The sequence below is a fragment of the Nanorana parkeri genome, unplaced genomic scaffold (assembly GCF_000935625.1).
Source record: "Nanorana parkeri isolate BGI_ZX_2015 unplaced genomic scaffold, ASM93562v1 scaffold1356, whole genome shotgun sequence".
Lineage (NCBI taxonomy): Eukaryota > Metazoa > Chordata > Amphibia > Anura > Dicroglossidae > Nanorana > Nanorana parkeri.
Window position 1 is genome coordinate 418,135 of NW_017307624.1, and position 22,636 is coordinate 440,770.

General features: G+C 42.5%; 1 protein-coding gene and 1 pseudogene across 1 annotated transcript; both read left to right on the plus strand.

Moving 5' to 3' along the window:
• The first annotated feature begins 1,950 nt into the window (after positions 1 to 1,950).
• Positions 1,951 to 2,879, plus strand: LOC108797868 (annotated as a pseudogene).
• Positions 2,880 to 3,994: 1,115 nt separating this feature from the next.
• Positions 3,995 to 15,148, plus strand: LOC108797870 (olfactory receptor 5V1-like). The gene is made up of 2 exons (XM_018569561.1): positions 3,995 to 4,001; positions 14,283 to 15,148. The coding sequence occupies exons 1-2, from the start codon at positions 3,995 to 3,997 to the stop codon at positions 15,146 to 15,148; spliced, it is 873 nt and encodes a 290-aa protein (XP_018425063.1).
• The last annotated feature ends 7,488 nt before the right edge of the window (positions 15,149 to 22,636 follow it).

Here is a 22,636-nt window from a genome sequence, read left to right on the forward strand (position 1 = left end):
CAGCAGGCTAGAGGGACAGAGATTCAGAGAATGGAGAGCTGCAGGTACTGAGGATATCAACTATGTTATCCTCATTCCCCGTCCATCACTTACTGATGTTTGTGTCCCCCTCATACTGTCTGTGTTCTACGCACTGAGAATCTCCCAACCCCTCCACCTATGATAGACTGTATGACCCCCACTGATAACTCCCCCCACGCAAACTACCCCACCTACACCCATATACTACTCCCCATACCCCCATATCAACCATCATGGGAAAGAGACCCTTGCAGGGTCCTATGGAGCCACCCTTGACTGTGCTAGTAAGCTGTGTGCGTCTCCCCAAACACACTGGCACAGCAGGGCAAGACAATTCTCTGCTCCTCCCTCCTCCTTTCTCCCTTCTCCCAGCTTAGTAGATGTACAGTTACTGGAGATTGTTCTGTCCCTTGTGATCTTATATTGGACAGGAAGTTCATGGAAGCTGAGTTAAGAGAGTTGGAGCTGTTCTGAAACATGGTGACTGCAAGTGTTGGGCAAGAAATTAAATAAATACTTTTCTTGACAATGTATATTTGTTTGATCTGGATTCATTATTGAAAAAAGTTTGAGTGTTCAATAACACTCTATGTGGCAAATGGATTTTTTTTGTCTTTCTAAAATGTCACTTTTTCTGTAGCACATTCTACAGCAAATGTGACACAGAAAAAGAAGGAGTTCCTTACATTTTGAGAGGAGATCAGGTTGGCAGGTGATGAGGTTTGGTCTGAACCGGAACTCATCTGTAATTTTAAGTTCTGTAAAGTTCCTAAAGAAGAAAGGCTCTGACTTGGTCAGGCAATATTAAGAAGGTCTGAACATACATACAGAATGCATGGGAGGCATTAAGGGGACCAGTGCTGTTTCTGTGCCGTCTACAGTCTATGTCTGCCACTGTATAAATGTCAATAAAGTTTAGCATGCTGTATTTTTGACAACTATAATACAGTGTGAGGCTATCATTATTTTAATTGCATATAGTTTAGTTTGTGAATACCTGCAAGTTTTTAATATGAATACTGATTTCCCAAGTTAATTAGTTTAATTTTTCTCCCAGGACTCCAAAGTCTTTGTATTTCAGGCACCTAAACTTATAAATAGCATTAAGCTACAGATATGCATGCATCCCAGCATGACTTCCATTGAACGTTCAGATAATCGTATGCTTGATGTGTTAAATAATTTTTCACACCAGTATTTGAACACACAGGGTGAGGATTACATTCATAAAAAGACCGGATTAGATACATTTTTGTTACACCTGAATGAAAGGCGGTGTAATGCAGAGTTTGCCATGTGTGACAATAGATCGTAGATCAGGTTGCTGGACTGAATGGGATTATGTGATGAGATTTGCTTTTTGGACATGGTCCCTGTGTGTGTTGTAAAGTAGCAACTGCTCCAAGCTCACTGCTTTGATGGACTACAATTTCCAATTTAGTTTACTAATTTGTATAGAGATTGTAGTCCATCCTGGGAGCAAGCTTGGAGCGGTGACTACTTTACAACACACACAGCAACCATGGGGAACACAAGTAGCCCCCCTCCAGAAGGAAGGACAGTATCAGCACCAATTCCGAGATGATTTGAGGATCTACAGCCGAATGATACACAAATAAGATACATTTTTGAATGTATTTTTAGGATTTAATTCATAAGTTTAGTGGCACCTAAATTGCTCAGGACAAGGTTTCAAGGATTTCCCCCCTTAAGGTACAAGCAGTCCATGCATCAGGAACATACAGTAATCAGATGTGTTGTTACAAGTGCATTATCATGCACATTCATTTATACATTACAAAACTCTATTAGTTTTATGGGAATTGTAGATTATTAATGTTTGGAAGAATCGAAAAGCATTTATACAATCAAACGGTGATCGAGTGAACAACAAATTCATACTAAGACTTTAATGTTTTATCCAGAAACATGTGTTCCAATGATACTATCTATCAAACCAATTTTCATCTGCTGGCATTTTCTAGTTATGTCGTTTTATGGCAGATTTTATTTATCGTGGTCCTGATCATCTACCTGTTGACTGTAACTGCAAACATGATGATTATATTATCTGTATGTATTGTATCCAATCTCCACACTCCGATGTATTTCTTCCTATGTAACCTGTCAGTTCAGGATATTATCTATGTCTCTGCTATCCTACCCAAACTATTACATATCCTATTAACTGGAGATGATCGGATATCCTTCCAAGCCTGCTTCACACAAATGTTCATGTTTGTGTCGATACAGAGTTTTTCATACTTACCTCTATGGCCTATGACCGATATGTAGCCATCTGTTTGCCTCTTCAGTATCATCTCATTATGAATAAGAAAGTTTACTCACTATTGGCTGCTACATCCTGGCTTGTCAGTTCTATAAATTCATGTATTTTCACTTCTATAATATCAAAGTTATCATTTAGTATAACGCTAAATGTCAACCATTTCTTTTGTGATTTAAAGACCATTTTAAAGCTGGCTTGCAGCAAAATCAGGACAATAAGTGTCATAATATTTATAGAAATAGTGGTTTTGGGGATTGTGCCTTTTGCCTTAATCTTGACCTCCTACATAAAAATAATATCCACTATAATGAAGATGCATACAGTAGAAGGAAGACGACAAGCCTTCTCCAGCTGCTCCTCTCATCTCATCATTGTGTCCATCTTCTGTGGGACAGTTCTTAGCTTGTACCTGAAACCAGAGTCTGAAAATTCTGAAGAGCTGGAAAAATTCCTCTCATTACTGTATGCTGTTTTGGTTCCACTTTTAAACCCCTTGGTGTATAGTCTGAGGAACAAAGAAGTACTCAAGGTTCTAAAAAATGTTACTGGTAGAAGAATATCAAGATAGCAGTTCATCCATATTTGGAATTCAGTTTGTTTACCCCAAAAATTGCTTGTAAAGAGAGATAGCAAGTTGCCCAGTAGGACTATGTTAATGTAAATGTATAAGTATTGACACATCTATTAAGGGGCACCATGGTGACATAATAGCATGTATTTTTTGCAGACCTGAAGTTCTAGACTCAAACCCCATCATGGCCCTGTGTTCATAAATTATAATTTTCCCTTTTCATCTATATTTTTTTAGGCCACTTGATTCACTTACTGTAATATTGGTTCTAGTGTGGTGCTTCTATGACTGTGGTGGGGACTTGCAGAGCCTCCAATTCTACCTGATATATTTCAGGCTTTCAAATATGTTCATCATTTGAGAGGTGAAGAGAGTAACATTGATTATCTTGTTACACTGGCACCTGGACGCACCTGGGTGGAATATATTAGGCAGCAAGTAATGGTTTTGTCCCTGAAGTTGTTGTGTTGCCAGCAGAAAAAATAGGCAAGCATAAGGATTTGATCAACATTGACAAGGGCCCAATTGTGATGGCTAGACAACTGGGTCAGAGCAACTACAAAACTGCAGCTCATTTGGATGTTCCCACTCTGCAGTGGTCAGGACCTACCAAAAGTGGTCCAAGGAAGGAAAACTGGTGAGAAGGTGACCGACCGCACTAGGATGCACTGCTAAAGATGGCACCAGGATGCACTGTGGGAAGCGGGTGGAGGCATTGTGATGCTTTGGGCAATGTCCTGCTGGGAAACCTTGGGTCCTGCCATTCATGTAGATGTTACCATCTACTTAAATATTGTTGCTGACCATGTACCCCCTTCACGGAAACTGTATTTCCTGATGGCAGTGGCCTTTTTCAGCAGGATAATGCACCCTACCACACTGCAAAATGGTTCAAGAATGGTTTGAGGAACTCAACAATGAGTTTGAGATGTTGACTTGCCCTCCAAATTCTCCAGATCTCAATCCAATTGAGCATCTGTGGGATGCGCTGGAAAAACAATTCCAATCCATGGAGGCCCCACTTGCAACTTACAGGACTTGAAGAATCTGCTACTGACGGCTTGGTGCCAGATACCACAGCATACCTTCAGAGGTCTAGTGGAGTCTATGTCATGACGGGTAGGTGATGTTTTAGTGGCAATATACTGTATATAGAGATATATATATACAGTATATTGCACTTTTACTGATACTGATAAAGGTAGGTGGAGTAAAAGCACTGATTATTGTTCCCCATCTTCCGTGGCAATTTGCTAAGGCAGTTAAATATATACAATATTATTTGAATATTATTTAAAAAGACCTTTGTCTTTACCTTCACTCTTCTTTTCCATCATGGTATTTATGTATAGGGCAGTGATTCTTGATTTTAAAGTTTTAATTTTGTCTTTGTGCAAGGTGATTACATTGATCCATTATGATTTAATTACAGTTTTGACCTATCTCATAGGTTGGCTGTTGTATTTTCTTTTTAGAATGTATTTCCTATGAATAAGACAGTCAATGGTCATGCTAGCTGGTGAATCTACCACTAACCAGGAACATTTTTTTACACAGCTCTCCAACAGAGAATGGAGGGGGCCAAGAAAGATTAGGCGTTTCCAGAATCTAATCTTCCCTCTTCAATTACATTGCCGATTGTACTGAAATAAATTGGGAAGTAGATAGTAAAATTATTATTTCTATTTTCTTCTGAGACTAGATGGGGTTAGAGGTCAAAGGGAAAGTCTACCATTTTCTAAGTAAGAAAACACAAAATTGTATTCTCAGCATTTTGTAATTTTACTTTATTGGTGCATTTTTATGGCAGCATAAGATGGGTTGTGGCTTCGTCCCCATCAACCCCAAAGGAGTTATTTAAATTCTTATCCTAATGCTGGTAACTATTCTAATAACTATCTTCATCTCAGGACAGGATGGATTGTTGCTACACTCCCATCCACCTCATAGGCCTGGCTAGCTATTTAATTTCTTGCCCTAACTTTACCACCATTTTAAAAACTATTATGACTCCCTCTCATGACATTTAGGGTGCGAAGTTATGCTGTGACGAAGAGGCACAAGAAAAATATGTTTTCATTTTCTTGGTGCATCATGCCAGCATATAAAGGGAATTTTCTAGCACAAAAAGTCTCAAGGAATGAAAATCAATTTAAAGAAATTAATTGTGCAACACGTGCAGAGAAAAGTTGAATTATGTTTCTTCCAAACTCAGCAATGGTAAGTTAAGTTGGATCTATTCTGTAGTGGCTGATAACTGCGCCAACAGAAAACCAAGCATCTGCCTTGCAAATTGCCTCCGGAAAAACCTTGCAGAAAGCTGCCCAGGAAGCTACCATTACTTTGATGAAACAATCCCAAGAATTTTTCAGAGGCAAAAACATATTAAATCTTGTAAGCCTTCTGGACAGTTTTAAGCAACCAGGAAGCAATGGTTCTGGAAGATGCCTTTGATTGTTCTCTGCAGAATGATGAACTGTGTGACATCTAAATAAGATTAAAGGGGTTCTAAACCCTCCGGTTTTTTTTTTTGCTTATATCTACTGCTAGCAAGCAGTAGATATAGGCAAGAAGTGTAAAAAAAAAACCAAAAACGCTTGAAATCATTTTAAACTTACCTCGTTATCGCTGCTCGCTCCCGCGCCGAGAATCAGGAACTGCTCGTACAGCCGCAAAGGATCTTGGGGCGGGCGCATGCGCAGTTCCGATTCTCGGCCGGGAGACGAGCAGAGACGCAAGGTAAGTCTATGGACGCACCCGCATGCAGGCACCGCTGGATCGGAGGGACAGAGCAGTCAGCGCTGGATCGGAGTGACGCCACACCGCTGGAGGGACACATGAAAACATGGGGAAAGAAGAGGAAGACCAGAATAAGAGACATCATTTAAGGTAAGTGCTAACATTTACATGGGGGGAGGGAAAAAAATGTTTGCCTTTAATATCACTTTAAGGGCGCGTTTACCATCCCAGGCATGACCAAAGCCAGAAAGAATTGGTAAAGGCTGGATATTAGGGATGTACCAATACTGTTTTTTCGGTATTTAGTAGGAGTACCTATTTTTTTTTTGCTACTCGCCGATACCGAATACCGATACCGGAAGTTCCATTAAGGAAGCCGGGTGGTGTGTAATGACTTGTCGCCCGGCTTCCTGATTAGCCGGGAAGCCGAATCCATGCCCCCTCGCTACTACGTGATGAAGAAACATGAAGCACACTTTCTGGCCAATCAGGAAGCCGGGGGGCGGGTAATGACTCGCCTCTTGGCTTCCTGATTGGCCAGCTTCTTGACCAATCAGGAAGCCAGATGGCAAGTCATTACATGCTCCCTCCAAGTAACGAGGGAGCAGCATGGAGCCGGGTTCCAGGCCAATCAGGAAGCCGGAGCTGGAGGGGCAAATCATAACCCACCCCCAGCTTCCTGATTGGCCGGGAATTCGCCAGCTCCATGATCCCTGGTGACTTGGGAGCATGGAGCCAGTTTCTCTGCCAAACAGGAAGCCGGGCGGTGTGTAATGACTCGCCACCTAGCTTCCTGATACTGGATGTTCCGGTATTGGGATAAGTATAGGGAGCATTTGGGTGAGTACAAGTAGTATTGGTATCGGTGCATCCCTACTTTTTATTCTACAGAGCCTCTACTTTCAGAAAATATATCATTGTTTGGGGTTCTGAAGCTGTTTTCTAGCCAAACATGCAGATTTTATCATGTGTGTGCACATGTAAGAAATTGCTCTGGCAAGCAAGTGGTTAATGATGAATTAAGTTTAGGTCTTCCAGTTGATTAGGAACTTAGCCATTTCTCTCTGAGAGTCTGAGTGACTAGTAGAATGTTGTGGGAGTGGTGGACAAGCTAAAGGGAAGCTTAATTGATAAAGCATAGAACAAACTGAGAAACTTTGAAAGACATTTCTGATTTGTATCTGATAAATATATAAAAGCATGCAATTCATGTTATTGCTATATTAATATTAGCACACAATATTTCATATTTAAATGAAATATTTTTTTTAAAAAGTATTTTTTTTAGTGAAGAAAAATTTACAAGTTCAGTACACATTCTTTTAAACCTTAGAACAGGGGTCGGCAACCCCCGGCACGCGTGCCCGGCATGGCACGCGAGTCTGTCTCTGCTGGCACGTGTGAGCAGCTGTCAGTTACCTGATTCGCCCACCCACCTCTGACATTGCTGCATTTCATTGGCTTGCAAAGGCGCGCTGAGGAGGCTCTCAGCGGTCTGCCCGATCTCCCGCCTGCAGTCCCTGGCGGTTCCCTCACATGTCAGACGTACAGCAGCAAAATCTGTTCCCTGCCCAGTTTCATCAGGAGTCAGATCGCAGTGGAGAGAGCTGAAGGATCACCCTGCAGGTATACTGTAAAAATGAAAATCTAACTAACACTATGGAGCGCTGTTGTTCACTGGCACCCGGTTGTCTGATGGTTTCAAAAATGGCACTCGGTGTGTAAAAGGTTGCTGACCCCTGCCTTAGAATATAATCAACTCCCAAAAAAGACAGTAGAGTACTAAAGTACATACACTATATTGCCAAAAATATTGGGACAACACTCTAAAACATTGGATTCAGATGTTCCGTGAAATTTCCTTTCTACTAAATATTACACGGTCACCTGTTAGTGGTATTATAACAAAGTGGAAGCAACTGGGAACAACAGCAACTCAGCCACGAAGTGGTAGGTCACGTAAAATGACAGAAGCGCACAGTGCGCATAAGTCGCCAACTGTCTGCAGAGTCAATAGCTACAGACCTCCAAACTTCGTGTGGCCTTCAGATTGGCACAACAACAGTGCGTAGAGAGCTTCATGGAATGGGTTTCCATGGCCGAGAAGCTGCATCCAAGCCTTACATCAAGAAGTACAATGCAAAGCGTTGGATGCAGTGGTGTAAAACACGCTGCCACTGGACTCTAGAGAAGTGGAGACGTGTTCTCTGGAGTGACGAATCACGCTTCTCTGTCTGGCAATTTGATGGACATGTCTGGGTTTGGCAGTTGCCAGGAAAACGGTACTTGCCTGACTGCATTGTGCCAAGTGTAATGTTTGGTGGAGGGGGGATTATGGTGTGGGGTTGTTTTTCAGGGGTTGGGCTTGGCCCCTTAGTTCTAGTGAAGGGAACTCTTAAGGCATCAGCATGCAAAAGACATTTTGGACAATTTCATGTTCCCAACTTTGTGGGAACAGTTTGGGGATGGTCCCTTCCTGTTCCAACATGACTGCGCACCAGTGCACAAAGCAAGGTCCATAAAGACATGGATGAGCGGGTTTGGGGTGGAGGAACTTGACTGGCCTGCACAGAGTCCTGACCTCAACCCGATAGAACACCTTTGGGATGAATTAGAGTGGAGACTGCGAGCCCGGCCTTCTCCTCCAACATCAGTACCTGACCTCACAAATGTGCTTCTGGAAGAATGGTCAAACATTCCCATAGACACACTCCTAGACCTTGTGGACGCCTTCCCAGAAGAGTTGAAGCTGTTATAGAGGCAAATGGCGCAGCCAACTCAATACTGAACCCTACGGACGAAGACTGGGATGCCATTAAAGTTCATGTGCGTGTAAAGGCCGGCGTCCCAATACTTTTGGCAATATAGTGTATATTCCTCAGGCTTTGCAGTTAAAGCATGCAAAATTAAAATCCACTCTCTGAGTTGGAAAAGTCTGATACATCAACCATCCTGAGAGTCACTCATTCTGGGGCTGAAGGCTGTGGGGTGAGGGATGGAGTTTCACCCTATAAAACTTAATTCAAGACGGATGCCTCACCTCCCAAGAGGAAGAATTGGCATTGAACAAAGAAGATAAATTGCTCCACTGCAATAACATTCTTGGCTAAATTGAATTATAATGGAGAGTTGGGTTTTATTTATATATATATATTTTGCATGTATGTGGATGTGCAGGTTATATACCTGCATCAAACCTAATTTCTTCCTAATTTCTATATTATTATTTGTTGAGCATTTTATTTATAACTATGTGATCTATTAGATAATATTTTCATATATTTCATATTCATTTGTGTAATGTTCCCCTTAGACTTTTTGCTGTCTGGGTTTTGCAAATCATAATCATAAACAAATCATAAATCATATACATTCCCCCAGCACACTGACAAATTAATGTTCCACGCCCTCCAAAGCCCTATAAAGATCTGTGGTGTGAACAGTATATAAATCTGTATAAAATGTAGAAATTAACAAGAAGAAGAAACATGCTGTATTTGTAAAAGTTCTTATTTTCAGTTTCCCTGTTTTAAAAGATATGTTGGAAGAAAATTGGTATAGGTCTACACCAATTCAAAGGTAATATAGCAATGCAATTTTAACATGAATGGTCTTTTTTTTTTTTTTAAGTTCCTGTCTGCTTAGGAAGAGCTGATGAAAGTCTCAGTCACTTTGTACAAAAGCAAAATGAAGAAAAAGCAGCCATATTTAAACAAACTGTAGCAATCTTAATCCTGGCACGCACAGGCTCTCAGGACTTCCCTTTTTTACACATTTCACACAGTAACAGGCTCAATTTTGCAGAGCTTATACAGGTTCTATACAAGAAACTGTTTACCATTATTTTGTCTGGACAATTGTAACGTGTTCACAGTTTTATCCTGTGTGCCAAATTAGATTCAATTAGATTTAATACATTTGTATCAAAGTTTAATTCAGTCAAATAGAGCAAAATACATTGTAGATATCATTTTAAATTTAATAGGGATTGCTTAGGAATCGGAGATACATATTTAAAGGGGCAGAGGCACTATGAGAACATGATCTAGAGGGAACATGAAGAAAAAAAAAGATCTAGAGGGAACATGGAAAAAAAATGCACATAACTAAGGGTACATGGTAATATTTGCCATTGCAAACAAACCCAAATAGAATAAAGAAAATACAAAATGATAATTTATGGCAATATATTACTTCTGAAGCTATAAAAGACCTATGTGAAAGATTACTAAAACAGTGCAGTAAATGGATATAAACTTCCCAAAGAGAATAAGCCTATTAAAACCATATTCATCTTAAAGTGTATATTATTATTATTATTATTAATATAATACAGGATTTATATAGCGCCAGCAGTTTGCACAGTGCTTTACAATATAAGGAGACATTACAATCACAATACAATTCAAGACAAGATTGTAAGGAGGGCCCTGCCCATGAGGGGCTTACAATCTAAAAGGGAGGGGCAAGTGATATATGAGGAGGTAGCTGTGTGGGGGGGAATTGTTTGAGAAAGTGATGATTGAGTGGTTTCTGTTGAGGTGAGATAGGCTTCCATGAAGAGATCAGTCCTAAGGGATCGCCTAAAGGCAGTCAGAGTGGGATATAGACAGAAAGTTACATAGTTACATAGTTACATAGTATTTGAGGTTGAATAAAGACATTAGTCCATCAAGTCCAACCTATTAGGATCTCATTCTAGGAGTACCTGTACCCCTGTATATTACGGTCCCTTAAGAAATCGTCCAAAAGTTTCTTGAACAATTCCACATTATTTGCTGAAATCACCGCCTGTGGCAGTGAGTTCCAGACCCTAACTGATCTTACTGTGAAGAACCCCCTTCGCCCCTTGTGCTGGAATTTTTTTTCCACCAATTTTAGGTGGTGGCCTCTAGTTTTTGTAATGGAGTTAATTTTAAACAGTTTATCGCTAATGTTGCTACCACCATTGAACATTTTGTACATGGAGATCATATCCCCCCTTAATCTCCTCACCTCCAATGTGAACATGTTTAAATTTAGTAGCCTTGTCTCGTAGCTCTGGTCCTCCATACCCCTAATTAGTTTGGTTGCCCTCCGCTGGACTTTTTCCAACTCAAGGACATCTTTTCTTAGTACTGGTGACCAGAACTGGACCACGTACTCCAGATGAGGTCGAACCAATGATCTATAAAGTGGCAAAATTATAGACTTGTCCCTGCAATACATCCCCTTTTTAATACAGGACAAGCCCTGCTAGCTTTGTTTACAGCAGCCTGGCACTGCAAACTACCTTTCAGTTTGTGGTCTACAATGACCCCCAAATCCTTCTCCATTTCTGACTTCCCTAGCGGCATACCCATAATTGTATAACCCATTTGTTTATTTTTAATTCCAAAGTGCATTACTTTGCATTTATCGACATTAAACCTCATCTGCCACATTAATGCCTACTCCCCTATTTTATCCAGGTCCTCCTGTAATGTTATAATGTCTAAGTTTGGGGTAAAGAGTTCAAGAGGATGGGAGAGACACCAGAGAAGTCCTGTAGGCAAGCATGGGAGGGGTTGACAAGGGAGCTGGAAAGCAGGAGGTCTTTAGAAGAGCGGAGTATATCAAAGGCAAACCTTTTTTTTAGTTTTGGATACAGTGGGGAAGAATTAGAACCACTATCAGGTTTTAAAGCTATCCAGGGCTCCATTAGTGAAGGGACCTCCAAGAATCAAAACACAGATTTTTATGTAGAGTAGGGAAAGGCTAGAACTCATAACAGATTTGTATTTATGTCTTTGTCCCTGTTGCAACACCGGAAGTGAAGTTAAATCTCTTTTTTTGAGCCCTAATAGCAGCAAATACCTGATAGACATTTTAAACCTTTTCTATTCTATCCAAAACTAGAAACCTGGCTTGACAAACACTTTAAAAACCAGATAAACTTCAACCCAACTGAAGTGTCTCCCAAACTGATGAATAAAACCAGGGTGCAGAAAATTGTAAGTTTCCTATGTCTGTCCCATCCTTTTTTACTTAATCATCCCTAAGCTCATGCTCCTTTGGTATACAGAGAGAAAAGTCAAGGGTCTATGTATTTTCTAAAGAACCATGGAATCCTACTATAAATAAATACAGTTAACAATTGTATGTACACAGAGTAAATCTATTTGGCAATATTAAAGTGACACTAAACTATGGAGTTGAATCTTAAAAATACATTCAAGTGCCTTAAAGTAAAATTAATCCTTTGTTGTTCTTTTCTTTTGGCATATATCTACTGCTACCAAATAGGTAAAAACTTACCTGTGTCTCTGCTGCACCCTGCTGTCTGAAATTCTGAAGGTTTTTGAACGGCTGTGAAGCATCAACAGGACCTATCTCTGTATTTCTCTATCGCAATCTCTATCTCTATATTTCTCTATCTCTCTGACCCTACATCTATATATCTCAATCTCTTTTTCTATATTTCTGTATCTCTATCGTAGGGCAGGCGCATGCGCAGTAGGGATTTTTGGCCAGGAGAAGAGGAGGGACACAGGGTAAGTCAATGCACGCAGCCGGCAGCATGCACGTGGACAGACACCATGGGACACAGAAGACACAGCAGTCAGTGCTGGATCCGAGACCGGCACCAGCACTTGAGGGACTCCTGAATATTACTGGAAAGAAGAAGATGATCGGATCAAGAGGCATCATTTAAGTTAAGTCCTTAGAGCAGCTTGGGGGGAGATGTGACTTTAATGTCACTTTAACTATTACCAAAAATGTCTCTTATTTGTGTATCACTCGGCTGTAGATCCTCAAATCATCTCTGAATTGGTCCTGACACTGTCCTTCCTTCTGGAGGGTGACTACTTTTATTAACCATGGTCCCTGTGTGTGTTGTAAAGAAGTCACCACTCCAAGCTCACTCCCGGGATGGACTGCAATCTCATGTTTAGTTTGCTAATTTCTATCGAGATTATAGTCTATCACGGGAGTGAGCTTTGAGCAGTGACTACTTTACAACACACACATGGACCATGGGGGACACAAGTAGTTACCCTCCAGAAGGAAGGACAGTGTCAGCACCAATTCAGAGATGATTTGGGGATCTACAGCCGAGTGATACACAAATAAGATACAATTTTGGTAATAGTTAAGGCAGTTGAATGCATTTTTTAGATTCAACTCCTGAGTTCAGTTTCATTTTAAGTCAATTAGCATTTTTTTTCTCTCTCGGACACTCAACATTTTAGAGGAACTTAAGCACACCTGCAATTTACCCAGTTATGGAAAAGGGATTTTCTTTAATGCCCAGCAGCAAATACTCACCCTTCTTTCACTCTCCTAATGCTCTGTTTAGGCAGAAAATGTAATATCTGGTACTTCTGGGCATCGAGGATCCTGTAACCCACAACTCTTCTTCTCGGAAGTCTGTGAAGGTTCACATTCCTCTACGATGATTTTTCAGCACTGGGGAAGGGGGAGGAGGCAGTCCTCAGCCCTGTGCAAGCTCTCAATAGAGAAACTCTGCTCTTCCATAGGGCATAATTTCTCTGCTAACAGCAATTGGTTATGGGGAAAGTGGAGGTAAAAGGAAAGTCCTTCTGTGGAGGGCAGCATTAAAGGGAACCTGTTTGCCTGCCCTCTGTGGGCAAAGCACAGAGTCACCTTAACTACCTCCCGGCCAGCCGTTGTGTATACAAGGCCGGCCGGGAGCTTCTTGGATGTAACTGGGTGTGTATACACGTCCTGTTAGATCTACCCACTCGTGCGCGCTGCGCACGAGCGGGAAAGACGAATAATTTAAAAACCGGCAGCGATGCCAGTTATCATACAAGCGATCCGCCGGCTATAGAGCCGGCGGATCGCTTGTATGGGGTTCCAATATGTGCGCCCCCCCTCTGCGGCCCCCGGGAGCCCGGGACCAGCATAGTGACTCTCTGAGAGGGGATTAGAGGGAGGTCGGTTCACGATCTCCCTTCAGTCCCCTCTCCGCTGTCAGAATGCGGAAGTAGTGTATATTACAGCACTTCCGCATTCTCGTGTCACTCTCCAGCTTCAGATGCTGGAGAGAAGCTGATGAAGCAGATCACTGCTTCATCAGCTTCTTCAGGGGGGTCCTAGGTGACATTAGGGGTCTTGGAGACCCCTGATGTCTCCATAAAGAGGACCTGTCACCTCTTTTGCTATCACATATAGGGGTGTCTTAGCCCCCTATGTGATAGCAATAAAGTTAAGTGGAAAAAAAAATAGGAAAAAAATTTAAAGTTTCCCCCCCAAAATGTTTTAAGTTACGCATAAAAAAGAATAAAAAAAAATAAAAAAATGTTTTATAGTCCCCACCCCTACATACACGCATGTAAACATGCGTCAGGTGCGCATACCTGCACAGCGCTGTGACACTGAAAAATGGCCTTGCCAGGAAGGGGGTCTAAACACCCCGGTATTCAAGCGGTTAAAGGATTGCTTTTCACTCACCTCATAGTTCTAGCCGACCTGTGACAATAAGACTGTCACAGACTTCTAGAAAATAATGGTACAGCTATCCTTTAATATATATCTGTATTATGAATTTGTGTAGTACATAGAGAAAAAAGTTCTAATAAAACATATGTTTAAACCTATTGTTAATCAGGCATGGACATGCAAATAACGTTACCATTCTTCAAACATTCCATATTTTGGCATTTTCAAAAATTCAAGGTGTATCAGCAATACTTTTTATAAGCATTTTATTAATGTATTTGATTTCATTAGTTGGAAACCTGCTCATTACATCCCTTGTTTGCCTGGCTTCCACGCTGCACACTCCTATGTATTTCTTTCTGTGCAACCTTTCACTACAAGACATGTTTTACATCTCCTCCATTTTACCAAAGCTCATGGTTATCACAGTGACGGGGGACACCAGCATATCTTTCCCTGGCTGCATATTGCAGATGTTTATGTTTGTATTCTGTCTGGATGCAGAATTCTTCCTTCTGACCGCCATGGCTTATGACCGCTATGTAGCCATTTGTAAACCCCTTCACTACTCTGTCATCATGAACAACAGGCTCTGCTTTCTGCTGAATGTTTTATGTTGGATTGCCGGTGGATTAAACGGCTTGATGCATTCACTGATGGTGTCTAGGTTATCATTCTGTATGTTACAGGACATTAACCATATCTTCTGTGAACTTAAAATAATTCTAGCAATCTCTTGCTCTGATACATCAAAAATGATTACTATCATTTTAATTGAGGGATTGTTCATTGGGGTAATTCCATTTGTTCTAATAATGACCTCTTATGTATTTATCATATCTTCCATTCTAAAAATCCGCACATCAGCAGGTAGACTCAAGACCTTCTCCAGTTGCTCTTCTCATCTGGTCATTGTTATATTACTCTATGGAACATCTCTTGGGTTCTACATGAAGACAGATTCAGAACATTCTCAAGAGCAGGACAAACTGCTTTCCTTACTGTACATTGCTGTGGTTCCAATGTTAAACCCATTAGTGTATAGTCTGAGGAACAAAGAAGTCTTAAATGCTTTGAAAACATTTTTGAAAATACCCAAATAAAAAGTCAATATTACATTAAACTCTGGGAATTCGAAAAGTTAATCCTTGTAGTGGGGCTATCCTTCAGCCTCTTCTACCCTGGGCTCCGGCAGTCTGATGTCCCGTAAGTTATCTCGTTTTATATCAGACATGAAGACAACGAGGGACATTCCACAGCCAGAGCGGAGGGGAAGAGAGGCTGCAGGGACTACCAGACTGGACTACCAGCTAGGCTGGACCGAGTAATTAGACGAAATGAGCAGTTAACCCTTGAAGTGCAGGGCGGGGGTTGGGGTGGGGGTTTTTAGATACCAAGTACGGTACTTGGTACAAGTACTGATCCTTTTTCAGGTCCAAGACTAGACTAGAGAAAAACTCAAAAGTTAGGAGGCAGCTGTCATTTTGTAAGGTGCATTGGCTAATGACAAAGTGAAAACAGAATTTTAGAACTGTCTGTGAATTTATTACAAAGAAAAAAGTGAAATATCACATTGGCATAAGTATTCAGACCCTTTGCAACAACATTTGAAATTCAGCTCAGGTGCCTCCCATTTCTCTTGATGGTTGCTGAGTAGGGATGGGCTGCATGTTCGAGTCGAATGTGAGTTCGACTCAAACATCGCCAGTTCTTGTGTTCAGCGAACACACAAACTTTAAGGGTGTTCGCGGTCTGTTCAACCACTCAACATCCCACAAGGCAATGGGCCTTGTGAAGCCCTATTTGGGTAAAGGCTTGCACCTGACCACTCAGGGCTGCCCAATCAGGGCTCAGTACTCTGTGAGAGCCATGATTGGGCAAAGGCATGATGACTCTGCCCAATCATGGCTCACCATGTTACAACTGTAAAAAGTTGGGCGGAGCTAGCTGTGACCGCTAGCTCTGCCCAATTGTTTATGTTTTGCCACCATCTGTCAAAATGCCATCATACGGCGGTTGTTCATCACGTGCGGACGGGACGGCGCTCGTCGGGTTTTTTAAAAATTCTTATTTCTATTTCTTTTTTATTGTTTTATTTTTTATTTTGACGAGTCGTCGTCGTTGTGGGCAACACTGGACGTTGTGATTGACTCATTCATAGGGGGAGGCGAAATCTGGGTGTCCCTTTATTAAAGGGGTACCCTGATGTGAATAATCCCCCTGCCCGAATCCCACACAACCAACGCCCCAGGGCTTGGGGAAGAGGCCCTTGTCCCCATCGGCACGGAGATAGGGTGCTTTTCCAGGGGTGACCCTGGAAAAGCACCATCCCAGTGCCGAGGGCATGTGGCCTGATATGGGAGGGAGGGGTGGGCGCTCACTCGCCCACCCCCCTTTTTGGACCTGCCAGGCCTATGTTCTGATCAAGGGTCTGGTATGACTTTTGGGAGGAACCCCACACTTTTTAAAAAAAAATGTGGTCCCTCCTAACATTCCTACCAGACCTAAAGGGTCTGGTATTGTTTGGAACGGGGAACTGCACACTTTAAGAAAAACAAAATTTCTTTTTTTTTTCTTTAGAAATGTCAGTTTTCCTGCAGCAGGTTCTATACATTGTATAGATTTACATTTTTATTGTTACCCTTTAAGTGATGAAAACTTTTTTTTTTCATTAATTCCTGTCCCCAGATCAGTAACCGGATCCCCATACACCTTTTATGGCCAATAACTGGCAATAAGCTCTATTAAAGGGGACATTTGTTTTTGAACGTTCTACCCCCATCGACTTGCATTGAGTTCGAGTTCGAATACGAACGTTTGCTCTGTTCGAAAGTTCGTATTTGAACCGAACTCGGGCCTCTTCAGCCCATCACTATTGCTGAGATTTTTCTACACCTTGATTGGAGTCCACCTGTGGTAAATTAGATTGATTGGACAGGATTTGGAAAGGCGCACACCTCTCCTCAGAAGGCCTTACAGCTGACAATGCATACTGTATCAGAGCAAAAGCCATTATGGTCATAGGAACTGCCTGCAGAGCTCAGAGACAGAATTATTGCAAGGCACAGATCTACGGAGGTTACAAAAAAAATTCTGCTGCACTGAAGGTTCCCAAGATCACATGGCCTCCATAATTCTCAAATGGAAGAAGCCCCGCCAAAACTGAGCAATCGGGGGAGAAAGGCCTTCATAAGAGAGGTGACCAAGAACCCGATAGTCAGTTTGACTGAACTCCAGAGATCCTGTGTGGAGATAAGACAAAGTTCCAGAAGGACAACCATCACTGCAGCCCTCCACCGATCTGGCCTGTATGGCAGAGTGGCTAGACGGAAGCCTCTCTTTAGTGCAAAACACATGAAAGCCATTTTATTTACAGGGTCTGTGTTTTCAGAATATATATATGTTTTGGGGGGTTTTAACTAATTTTCAGGCCAAAAATGTGGATAAACCTGTGTCTGCAAGCACAAAAAATAAAGCCTTAGCAGTGAAGGGGTTATAGTACGTTTTGTGTTTTCTATGCTTTTACCTGCAATTTCATATGTTGTTGACAGAGTCTCTTAAAGGAGAACTATGGGGTAAGTGTTTATCCCCATAGTTCTCTTTAGGGTCACGGGAGGACATATAGTACCGTCCTACCGTGACCCAAAGCTCAGTATATCGTGGGCTATTGCCCGCGATATACTGGCAGTACCACAGCCAGGACGGATCCGGACAATACTGTCAAGATCCACCCAGCTGCGTGAGTGACAGCTGGCTCTGCCTATCTAGAGGCAGAGCCAGCTGTACCCGCCCCTCCCTCGTCCGTTCCTCCAGTCAGTGCTGGAGGATCGGAGGGGGGAGGGGGGTTTCCCTGCGGTGAGCTGTGACTGACAGTCACCGCTCACTGCAGGGGGATGATCAGGAAATGAGCGGATCGGCTGCATGTTTCTGCTCACTTCCTGATCAATAGAGCCGACCTGTGACAGTTTCTGTGTCACAGGTCGGCTCTATGAGGATAAGTGGAAATCACCCACCTCATAGTTCTCCTTTAATCCTATTTATAGAACAACATCATCCATGAAGACAGTTCTGTTAAAAGTTTTTCAGACGCTAGGCTCCAGTATGAGAGGCCTGTAAAAAACACACAGAGACACACAGACACACACACACACACACACCTTGTAAAATGGATAGGTGTTAAAAAAATACCCCGATTTCTGGTCCATTTTCTTATTCATTGGTGATGTCACAAAATGTTTTCTTTTTTTTCAAAGAATAGAAGGCATTCTGTGATTGAATCACAGAATGGCTTGCATTCTTTAAAAAAATACAATACAGTATCCTAATGGAGAATAGTGAGGGTGGGCGGGTAATGCGACTGGAGCGCTGTACAGCTTGGGATGCATCTCTGTCTCTCTTCAGTGCCCAGAAGCTCGTTGTTCTGTGCAGGGGACAGCATGCTACAAGGTAAGATTTATATACTTTGCAGTTGCCCTCCACACAACATACAGCTTTTTAATGATAATTTACACACTGTGTGTGGTGTGTGAATTATCTTTCTTCCCACTGTGTAGCTTAAATCTTTTAAAATATTGTAATAAAAGTTTGATAAATACAGGAACCAAACGGTGCAAATGTTTCATTTTCCATTGTCATGAATCTACTGTTCATCACAGTTTCATGGCACCATAGACATGAACTGAAGGAGCACAATTACTACTAGTGTCACGTAAATGTTCAACCTTTCATTTGATTACGAATGGTAAAAACAGGAAATGTACTGATAGAAAATCAAATATAAGCTATTCAGTATACAACCTAGAACATTTCTGCTAGTAAATACTTAACCCGTTCTTAGTTAATAAGTATTCATATTTATATGATACTGTAAATTCCTGAAGGGACTTTCCACATAACATGTCTGAACTTACACAATAATTGTACAGCATTGTGTGAGTGGCTAAGGATATTTCTCTGTCTGAGACATCTGGTGTTGCTTGTTTGCCAGGGTTGCAGGAGAGAAAATATGGTAGCCAGGCAAAAAAGTAATTAACCAGTAGACATCCGCGGTGTTAAACCCCCTTCCCATCCAGGCCATTTATCTGATCGGCGGCTATAGAGCCGCCGATCGGTTGTATGTGAAACAGCCGTTAACGGCTGTAGTAACAAGCGGGTCTTTCCTGCCCGTGCGCGCGCGCTAGGGGGCGCGCGCGAGCAGGAAAAAAATGCCGTCTGGCGACGGCAACCCGCAGACAGGAGTCAGCCGTCCGTCTGTTTTTTCTTAACGGGCGGACGGCAAGAGGTTAAGGAAGTTTGATACTGGTCCAGGAGGGCGATAAATCACATCAAGAAAGACAGTTTTAAAGAAATGTCCACTGAGGCATCTGGGATGGACTGGAAATTAGGGATGCACCGATATCTATATTGGTATACTTGTACTCGCCCAAATGTTCTCGATACCGGTTGACGAGGGAGCACGAAGCTGGCTTCCTGGCTAATCAGGAAGCCAGGGCGGTGAGTCATTACACGCCAGCCAGCTTCCTTAATGGGACATAGTTAATGTCCTTCTGTGACCCAAAAGAGAACTATGGCCTGAAAAAGTTGAAAAAGGTTGGGTCATAGTTCTCTGTTAAGGAAAAAATGTCTGAAAAAAAGAGAATTAATGACATTTTTGTTTTTGGGTTTACATTCACTTTAATCTATCTGAAATAATAAACTATTGCTTGTCAGCGTGTACCTAAAAAGCTCTAAAAATATATTGTAAGCATGTAAAAATTACAAATGTAACCATCATCTCATGTTATATGTAACACATACATGTGGTGCATTCTTCTCTCTAGCTTGTATGTTATTATTATTATACAGGATTTATATAGCGCCAACAGTTTGCACAGCGCTTTACAATATAAGGAAGACATTACAATCACAACACAATTCAAGACAAGATGGTAAGGAGGGCCCTGCCCCTGAGGGCTTACAATCTAAAAGAGGAGGGGGAAATTATACATGAGGAGGTAGCTGTGAGGGGATGAATTATTTGAGAATGTGATGGATGTTGAATCTTAATAAATATAAATGAAAAAAGAACGAGGTGAAACCCTAATTTTAATTTTATCATTCAGTCAGATGCTAAGAAAAACGTTTTAATTTCCCTTGGGCAGAATTGGATCCCCAAACTGAACATAGCTGACTATGTTAAACCCACATGGGAAATAGCCTAATAAGACCATTAACCTCCCTGGCGGTCTGATTAACGCAGTATCTTTTTTTTTTTTTTATTTATATTTTTTACTTTTACATTTCTTGCCGGTTCCGTCCCCTGCGATGCGGGTGCTCGCAAGGGACGGAACCCGGAAGACGGATGCCAGCATCGGCTGGAGGACACAGTGGGGCTGGTAGGGACAAGGTAAGTGACGCTACAGTGTAATCCCGAGTGTGGCTCGGGATAAACACTGTATGTAAACATTTTAGAGCCCTTATATTATATGTCCTGGTGCAGCATCGTTGCTGGCTTCGGGCCCCTGTAAATAGGCTCGGTTTACCTGTGTAAAGCTGACTGTTGGCTTTACACTGGAAGCAATTCTGGCAGTTGAGCTGCTGCCAGATCTCTTCCAAGGGCCAGTAAAGTGTCCCCTCCCATCCAACACCCCACCTTGCTTCCCAGGCGCCACTGCCTCCTGCATCCCGGGACTGGCACCACTGGGGGAGAACGGTGCACATCCATTCACCTATCTCCTTCCTGCTGAATGGAACCAGAAGTGATGCAATCACATGTCAGCTGTCATTCCCCGGCTTCTCTATCTACACAATTAAAACTTGAATAGCCTCTTTGAAGGGGAAAGGTGACACTAGGGGTCGGGTAGACCCCTAATGTCACCATAAAAAGAACCTGTCATCACCAATATGCTCTCACATAGGGGGCTTGTGATCCCCCTATGTGATTGCAATAAAGTTAAAAGAGAACTATGGGGTAACCTGTTTATCCCATAGTTATCTTAAGGGTCACAGGAGGACATATTCTAACGTCCTCCCGTAACCCAAAGCTCAGTATATAGCGAGCTCCTGCTCACTATATACTGAGATCGCGGCAGCCGTGGCAGATACTGACAATGCTGTCGAGATCCACCCAGCTGGCTGATTAACAGCTGGCTCTGCCTATCTAGAGGCAGAACCAGCTGTGCCCGCCCCCTCCCCCGTCCGTTTCTCCACTCAGCGCTGGAGGATTGGAGAGGGGAGGAATCCCTGCGAGGAGCGATGACTGACAGTCACCGCTCACTGCAGGGAGACGATCGTGAAGTGAGCAGATCACTGCAAGTTTCTACTCACTTCCCGATCAATAGAGCCGACCTGTGACAGTTTTCTTGTCACAGGTCGGCTTGAACTATGAGGATGAGTGGAAATCACCCACCTCATGTGGTCTCACAGCCTCATCCCTCTTGTCGCTGCAGGTAAGAAAAGCACACTGTAGCTTGATACTGGCTCTCACAAAAACGACTGGCATCACAAGCTGGACAATGTTTAGTCTCAGGGTCAAAACATGCTGTAAACCAGTGGTTCTCAACCTGTGTAACCTCAGGACCCACATTTGTCCTTGGTCATTAAGTTGCAACCCAAGTTCCGCATGTTCCGGTGCAGGCAATTGAACTGTGGACGGGAGGTGCGTTTGGGGTGCCATTCAAATGAATGGCAACGTAACGCACCTCCCACACCAGAACATGTAGTAGGTGCGATTGCATGGTACTGTGCATTAATCGCACAAGACTGTTCGATTAACACACTGTACTAGTGTGAACGGGCCCTCAAAAACACTGACAGGCACACACAACCACAGACACAATCCCACACATATATATATAGACGCTCAAAAAAATGTTTTTGTTTTTTTTTTTAAACACCCAGTCTCCCTACCTTACCAGAACTGTTGTGGATCCTCAGCCTGGTGTACGGTGTTGGCTGCTGTGCTGGCCTGGGGACCAGTGTGGAGCTGCAGCCATATGTGCATTGCTTGTACAACTCCCTTGTGCACCCTGTAGAGGTGCCGGGAGCCAGAATGAGATGTCACTCCAGTCACTCTACAGGACATGCAAGAAAGCTGTAAGCAATTCACGTATGGATGGAGCTCTCTTGCGGCCATAGCCCCAGCCCACTCCACCTCAAGCTGACATTCGGGGCCTAGCAACATAGGGACAGTGCTGCGCTAGGGGGAGGCTGAGAAGCCTCTCACCTACAAAAGTGAAAAGCACATGGTGACCCACTGAACATGGAGTCACAACGCACTTTTGGGTCACGACCCACCAGTTGAGAACTAAGGCTGTAAACAAACGCAGGCTTCTCCAACTCTAACATGTTTCACCAAACGGCTTATGCATAGAGATGGAGAGATTACAAAGAAAACATTTTGCCTTTAAAAAAAGACTTAAAGTGACACTAAACCCTCAGATTTTTTAACATAAAACAATAGTGTAATGTGTGCCTTACTGTTATCCATGGTAGTTTCCCTTCTCTTTGCTGCTCTTCCTTTTAAATCTGTATCTGTTCTCATGCTCTGCAGAACTTCTGTTTTGCAGCAGACTGCCTTGTCTCAGGAATGGATACACGGTGTCTGTGTATAC